This window comes from Sinocyclocheilus rhinocerous, unplaced genomic scaffold (assembly GCF_001515625.1).
Source record: "Sinocyclocheilus rhinocerous isolate Xijiao unplaced genomic scaffold, SAMN03320098_v1.1 scaffold1658, whole genome shotgun sequence".
NCBI classification, from domain to species: Eukaryota; Metazoa; Chordata; class Actinopteri; order Cypriniformes; family Cyprinidae; genus Sinocyclocheilus; species Sinocyclocheilus rhinocerous.
The window spans coordinates 104,798-112,938 of NW_015661880.1; the positions used below are offsets into that span (position 1 = coordinate 104,798).

Here is an 8,141-nt window from a genome sequence, read left to right on the forward strand (position 1 = left end):
TATACACTACAGTATCATGGGTGAGTGAATTCGTTTTTACTTGGATCAGGGACTCAGTCAAGCTGAAACAGCTCTATGTCTGTCAGTGATAGACCACTTTCAAATCCACTTTATCATTACTTTTAAACTACTTTATCCGTGTAGAGGGTTCACAGGTTTTTAATCGGTCCGGTGGGAAGCAAAGTTCTGTTTACAAGTTTCCAGACTCTGCTACATTGTATACTTCTAAGTACAAAAAAAGATGCTAGTTTGAGTTTCTTGCCATTCAGTCTTTAAAACATGTTGTAGAGTTTCTGTGGAACATATAGTCACAAGTATCAACTTTGTATTTAAAAGTAAAAATAAATAGATTTAGAAATAAATATAGGCATAACCTGTTGAAGAGCGTAGATCTACAAAAAAATGATTTTATTTGTCTGAGGAGAACATTTGGATAAACTGAGATTATAGCAGAAGTCTCCATTTGCTCTTCATTTGATCTCATTGCTTTCTAGGGGAAACAACAAGTTCAAAAAGAGATATCATTTGTGGATTAGACTTTATGTCGATAGTCTTGACTATGGGAGACTAATAGTCGCTTGCCCTCTATTGTATTTCTTGGACAGAATTGTCACTGTAATGATCTTTTAGTTTGTTTTCTGACCTTTTGTGTGGTACAAATGAATCTAACTCAAAAAGGATTTGTGTTTTAAACTTCATCGTCTTCTGTGTGTGTGTCTCTCTCTCTCCAGTAGGAGAAAGGATAAGCTGCGGATCCCAAGTGGCTGGCTATGTCATCTCGCTCCTGAGCTCATCCGTCAGCTCTCCCCCGACACCGCAGAAAACCAGCTTCCTTTCTCCAAACAGTCTGACGTCTTTGCCTTTGGGTGGGTCCCTCTCTGTCCCCCTCTCAGCACTCGTGTTTTCACCCCTCACTGCTTCTCTGCCTTTGTCACTCAGGGGACGAACAGAATCCATTTTATTTACAGAAATAAGCCTGACTTTTTCTCTCCCCAGTTCATGTGCCCTTATAGCATCAGCATTTGGGGATTTTAATCATTTTTGGAAACCTAAAATATAATAACATTTCATTAGGTATAGTATTTAAAACATACTGCATATTGCAACATATGGCCATACATTGGATTAGATTTTTTTTTTTTTAAAGAAAGTGATTTTTTCGAGCAAACCTTATTATATTAAGCATATTATCTAATGCAATTACAATAACAGATTTTAATTTAAACTAGTGCTGTCAAACGCTAAATTAATCACGATTAATTGCATCCAAAATAAAAGTTTTTGTTTACATAATATATGTATGTGTACTGTGTATATTTATTATGTATGCATAAATACACACACATACAGTAAATATTTTGAAAATATTTAAATGTATTTACATGTATACACTTTTTGATTAGTAATATGCATTGCTAAGCACTTAATTTTGACAACTTTAAAGGCAATTTTTTCAATATTTTGATTTTTTTGCACCCTCAGATTCCAGATTTTCAAATATATATTTATTATGTATATATAAAAACACACATAGAGTATATATATATATTTAAAATATTTACATGTATATACATGTATATATTTATATCCTTATATTTTATATTATACATAAATATATTTAATATATAAACAACATATTTTTCTTAAATATATACATGCATGTGTTTGTATTTATATATACACAATAAATATACACAGTACACACATATATATGTGTCTTAATTCGCTGGGGTATATTTGTAGCAATAGCCAAAAATACATTGTATGGTGTATTTATATATACATAATAAATATACACATTATACACACATATATTATGTAAACAAAAACTTTTATTTTAGATGCGATTAATCGCGATTAATCGTTTGACAGAACTAGTTTAAACATTTAAATCAATCACTTTAACTGGTACACTGGCCATATGAAAATACAGCTATAGTATCAAATGGTATGAAAGTAATATCAATCATGAAATCACAATAATACAAACATCTAGATAGACTATGGCCCGTTTAGGATGAGCATTATCACAAAATTGATTCGCTCAGTGCTCAGCCTCCACTAATAAGATTGTATTCACATGAGGCGGCATGCAGAACTGAACCTCCATCTGTACTTATTTCTACCTGACCCGGGCCTTTCCAGAGGCAGTGAGTGTGTGGTCCAAATGAATAAAAGAATGGATGGATGGTTGACGAAATGAAGGAATGCTGCTCTGTTGGGTCCTAACACAATTGCGTCCTCAGCTGTTCTCTCCATATGGAGGCTCTGTCACACTGTCACTCTATGGGAGCCAAATACAGCACCCATGCAAGCTGTCCAGCTGGTCACACTAAAGGGACATTACCTAGAGGTGACCCCAAAGCAGTTCTCCCTATTGTCCCTTCTGCCTCCTCTTTTCACTTCCGTTGTTCTCTGCGAGTGCCGTGTTTTAATGCGGCAGAGAGTTCGCAGCAGCTGTGGGATATTTTATGCACGTATTGCTCTCATGTTCTGTTTTATGGACTTTTTATGATCCTATATGTATATACGGCTTGAACTTTACAATATGTTATGCTAAAAATCGGACCAAATTCACTAAATGGCCTTATTCACTAACCACCCACAAGTCGTTGTGATTCTTTTCAGTACAAACATGCATCCTTTCGATGTAAATTTGGCTAATTATAGTATGCATTGTTCAGCACTATCTGCTCGGCACTATCAACTTTTGCTTTCTGTGGGCGGTAAATGTATTTTTATAAAAAAAAAACGTAAAAATGTTTATGCATGCTTTCTAGCGATCATGGCAGTGGTAATTCATCAAATGATGATCAAATGATGGAGAAACTGGGCATATGTCCAGATTTGGTGTAGACGAGTGCATTTTCAGCATTTTTTAGGAGCCGATTCAGGTGTCTGGATTACAGTGAAGTGGAAAAGTTTCAGTAAAGTACGGCAGATCAGGAAGTCTAACGCATCTTCTGCAAAAAGAACTAAAGGCTGGAATACACCACACAACTTTTAAAATCTGAACAGATTTGAAAACACTAGGAATCATACACTTGATGACTTTGTAAATAGTTACAGAGAAAAAGTGGGCATTATATATTACACGACTGAGGATCACACTACCGGACTTTCAAGTTGTTCCAAACACAACAAATTCACACAGAAACACAGCTTGTTGTTAGGAGGTGCATGACAAATTTAAAACATTGTGTTCTAAAATCGGCTCCAAATATTGAACATATGTGATATCATCTAACTGGATGGAATCATAGTCTGAAGCTGTCTGTGACCATCATTCACTATGCAATTTTCTATGAAATCCGTGGAGGTTCTTCATGGAATCATCAACACCAAAAATAGCTTTTTTACATTCACAATTATATGGATATATTTAAAAACAACGTTTTCATTTCAAAATGCTCTCTGTCCACACTAGTGTTGCTCGTCTGCACTGACCTTTATATGCATAAAACGGCAGGCACAACAATGCTGATACATCCATAGATATACATGGATACAATATGTGTCACGCGACTAAATGTGTCATCATTTTCACAGTCCACACTACAAAACAAAAACATCTTTTAACAAAAACACTGTCTCATTGTGCACAAAGGGCCAAAACAGAAAAAAAGATGCATTTTCAAATGTATCCGAATTAATGTGGACATAGCCTAAGAGTGTATCATCAGGTGCAAATGCAATTCTCAAAGTGAATTCTCCCTCTCAGTACTGCAAAAGCCATCTCAATTACATTGATTTTGTTTTTCTCACCAATCGCAGCAAGCTGCACATTTTACTTTTGGTTTTAAATTGCAGAGCTCCGATGATTGGGCTTTTCAGCAGCGCTCTCCATTCAATGATTGTTAATTAGCTCTTAAGTGTGGTTTAGTAAACTTTAACATGAGCACGCTCTTTAGAGCAGAATAGAGCAGTTTTTCAGCAGTCAACAGCACCTCAAAGTCATTTATTAATTATCTTGGATGACTTCTAACTAAATCGGAATGCAAATGACGTAGTGTAGCAGAAGTGCTTTAAAGCTTTTGAACTGCTATTTTGCGGCCCCTCAGGAAGGCCCGTCCTCGTGCACACACACACACACACACACACATATACATGCTTATGCTTGTGACTTGTGAGTAGCTCCATCTGACTTTTTGTTCTTCTTAAATTAAACAAATTATAATTAAGATCTATTTATATAATTTGTGATTTTAATAAAGGTGTCATTTGGCCCATTTACAAACTTTTTTTATTTTTATTTAATAAACATTTTCAACATTTTCAAAACGTTGTAAGTACAGACTCATAAACTTGTACACAAATACTTGGAAAAGAACTCATGTTGGTCTTAAATTATGCAAATTATAATTATGATTTATTGATTTATTCATCATTATATGATATATAAAAATATGTATAAACATTTTTATCAATTTATGAACCAATTTATGATATTTTAAGAGTTTCCCCCCCCTAAAAACTGTAAGTCAGAGCATTCAGAAATATACTAATAAATTATTAAATGTATTAAATTTTTTAAATGTATTTAAACTTAATGAAGCATATTACGTTTATTAGGATTTGGAGATTTTTTCATTTAATTTTGAATAATTTTAGTAAAGACATTATTTGGCCACTTTACAAACTTTTTGTTTTTAATAGTTTTTACTGTATGTTTATGTTTATACTCTATATTTTCAGACATTTTGCCCTCACAAGTGAGTGAAACAACACTCAGAGTCTCATTTATAGATATAAAGTTTCCTTTTTTAAAAGTTCTTCATGTATTTATATTTTATTTTATATAAATATATTTTAAGACATTGTTTAGCCCATTTACAAACCTTTTTGTAGTTGCTTTTAAGAGGTTTTTATTATATTAATGACAATTTTTTAAACATTTGTCCCTCACAAGTAAAGAGAAACCAGTACATGCATGCACACACACTAACATTCACGTGTCGTGTCTTTCAGCACTATCTGGTATGAGCTCCATGCGCGTGAGTGGCCCTTTAAGAATCAGCCAGCTGAAGTCATTATCTGGCAGGTGGGAAGTGGAATGAAGCCCATCCTCACTCAGATCGGCATGGGCAAGGAGATATCCGTGAGTACTATTTAAATTAAACAAATTATAATTAAGATCTATTTATATAATTTGTGATTTTAATAAAGGTTGTCATTTGGCCCATTTACAAACTTTTTTTATTCAGAGAAAGAGCTTTCACTATTTTAGGCACATTTTCAAAACTTTATAAGTACAGACTCATAAACTTGTACACAAATACTTGGAAAAGAACTCCTGTTGTTCTTAAATTATGCAAATTATAATTACGATTTATTGATTTATTAATCATTATATGATATATAAAAATATGTATAAACATTTTTTATCAATTTATGAACCAATTTATGATATTTTAAGAGTTTTCCCCCTCTAAATACTGTAAGTCAGAGCATTCAGAAATATACTAATAAATTATTAAATGTATTAAAATTTTAAAATGTATTTAAACTTAATGAAGCATATTACATTTATTAGGATTTGGAGATTTTTTCATTTAATTTTGAATAATTTTAGTAAAGACATTATTTGGCCACTTTACAAACTTTTTGTTTTTAATAGTTTTTACTGTATTTTTATGTTTATACTCTATATTTTCAGACATTTTGCCCTCACAAGTGAGTGAAACAACACTCAGAGTCTCATTTATAGATATAAAGTTTCCTTTTTTAAAAGTTCTTCATGTATTTATATTTTATTTTATATAAATATATTTTAAGACATTGTTTAGCCCATTTACAAACCTTTTTGTAGTTGCTTTTAAGAGGTTTTTATTATATTAATGACAACTTTTTAAACATTTGTCCCTCACAAGTAAAGAGAAACCAGTACATGCATGCACACACACTAACATTCACGTGTCGTGTCTTTCAGCACTATCTGGTACGAGCTCCATGCGCGTGAGTGGCCCTTTAAGAATCAGCCAGCTGAAGTCATTATCTGGCAGGTGGGAAGTGGAATGAAGCCCATCCTCACTCAGATCGGCATGGGCAAGGAGATATCCGTGAGTACTATTCACATACACCTCACATGCTGAAGAACTCTTACAATTATCAACTTTTCACACACAAAGCTGTCAAATATAGTGTATGTGTCATATGAAGCACTTTTATTGTGCTTTTGTGGTTTGAGCATGACAGTCCCAAAGGAGGCCGTCCAGTTTATTTTCATTGTAAAGAAAAGACAGACCTGGAAATGCTTGACTAAAGCATTAAGCCGCAAGAAGCCGTGGTTTACAGTGAATTTATAACAGCTAAGGGGTGCTGTTAGGGGCCTAAAACCCCCTTACCTGTTATGAATTCACTGTAAACTTCACGGGGCTTATTGCTTTTATAAAACGGTTATTCCATACACGTAGCAAGGTTTCACAAAATTAAACAAAGCAAATCAAATGTAAAGATATTAATAAAAACATTATTCTTCTGCCGAACAATGTAGTTTCTCAGAAACGGTTGTGGTTGCAACAAAGTGGTTGCCGAGCAACACACATATTTAGAAACAAAGAGGTGTTTGTTTGTAGAGTAATTTACAACAGCTTTGAATGCGGCTCAACCAATCAGAATCAAGTACTGGAACTATCCATTTTATAATGGCTTTTAGATCACGTCAAATCAGAACCTAGTACTTGATCAGATTCTTCTTTCCTGTGCAGGACATCCTGCTGTTCTGTTGGGCGTATGAACAGGAAGAGCGGCCCAGCTTCTCCAAGCTCGTGGAACTACTGGAGAAACTCCCGAAACGCAACCGTCGCCTGTCTCACCCAGTACACTTCTGGAAATCAGCTGAGTATGTGAAATGAGCTAAGCTAAAGTAAAAACCGCCTGTTTATAAAATAAACTTTAAAGAGTAAGATTCTTTGTAAACAAAATGTGAGTTCTGAATAATATACTGTTTTTTTTTCTTCATGCACTTTTTCTGTTCCACAAAAGAAAGTAAGTCATATGTGTTTGGAATGATATGAGAGAAAATTTTCATTTTGGGGTGAACTGTCGCTTTAAGGATCTAGGCAGCAAACGCCACCTGACTGCAAATGTCAAACATCACATCTTCATTGGCTAGTCTTTCTAATGAGAGAAATATCTGCTCCTGTTGCTCCCAATTTCTCCCTCAGCTGATGAGTTTAATTAGGTCAAATCACTGTTTAAAAAGTGAAATGAGGTGAGCCTAAAACTCACTACAATGTGAGCTCAAATGGGGCTTAATGACATATTTTAAATATCGTGGATTAATATTGATATTTTAAATATATAAAATATGATTAATATTAGTTAAATTATGTAAGTATTATGCTTCAATTTTATAATATAATATATAATAAATATTTTACACGTGTATATAATGCCTCATCTAAGTACAATTAGTTAGACAATTAGTTAAGTATGTCAATGCAAAACAGATGATCTAACAGTGATTATAACCTAAATTGGTTTAAAACAAATTGGCTTTTTAAAAACCTTGGTTTCACTCATCACATAGTAATCACATAAAAACTGGCCTGAAGAAATATGCAGAGAACAAACTGACCTGAAACCTCCATCAAGAAGCACCTCTGAGATCCTCCAATTACAAGCAGATAAACTAATTGAATTCCCTGGATCAGAGTCAGATGAGGGTTAGTGGTTAAGAAAGACCCATGGAGAACTATCATAAAATACCATAAATTGCCAAACCACACAAGATTATTAGCAGGGGATCCCTAATTGAATCAGGAGCAGTGAGCAAAGAAAGCGTGTGGTAAAGGAAGTGAAATTGGATGTTGTAATTAGCTGTCTTGTCAGTGCACACAGATATGCATGCTGTATATATTTCATATTAATTTTACAGTATATCTGTTTCAAAACCAAGTGAGCTGACTGCAGAGGGAGCATTTTAAGGCATCATAAACATGTGCGAAGGCTTTTCAGAAAGGTAGGCAACTTGACTATGCTGCTTTATATATATATATATATATATATATATATAATACATTTAATATGTATAATTTCATAATATTGGAAATACTACTGGGTTATTTTATTTGTGTATTTTAACTAAAATAATTCATAGTAGTTAAATTATGTGTAAGTATTATAACTATATTATAAAT

At 33.5% G+C, this 8,141-nt stretch overlaps 1 protein-coding gene across 1 annotated transcript in view; it reads left to right on the top strand.

The window, feature by feature from the left end:
* The window catches only part of LOC107726720 (kinase suppressor of Ras 2-like), a 111,259-nt gene extending 104,366 nt beyond the window's left edge, over nucleotides 1-6,893 (top strand). Inside the window, exons 19-21 of the mRNA XM_016536412.1 lie at nucleotides 732-866; nucleotides 4,969-5,098; nucleotides 6,708-6,893. Of these exons, the coding sequence (XP_016391898.1) occupies nucleotides 732-866; nucleotides 4,969-5,098; nucleotides 6,708-6,854 (412 nt within the window). The 3' untranslated portion in view covers nucleotides 6,855-6,893. The remainder of the gene's footprint in view (nucleotides 1-731; nucleotides 867-4,968; nucleotides 5,099-6,707) is intronic.
* The last annotated feature ends 1,248 nt before the right edge of the window (nucleotides 6,894-8,141 follow it).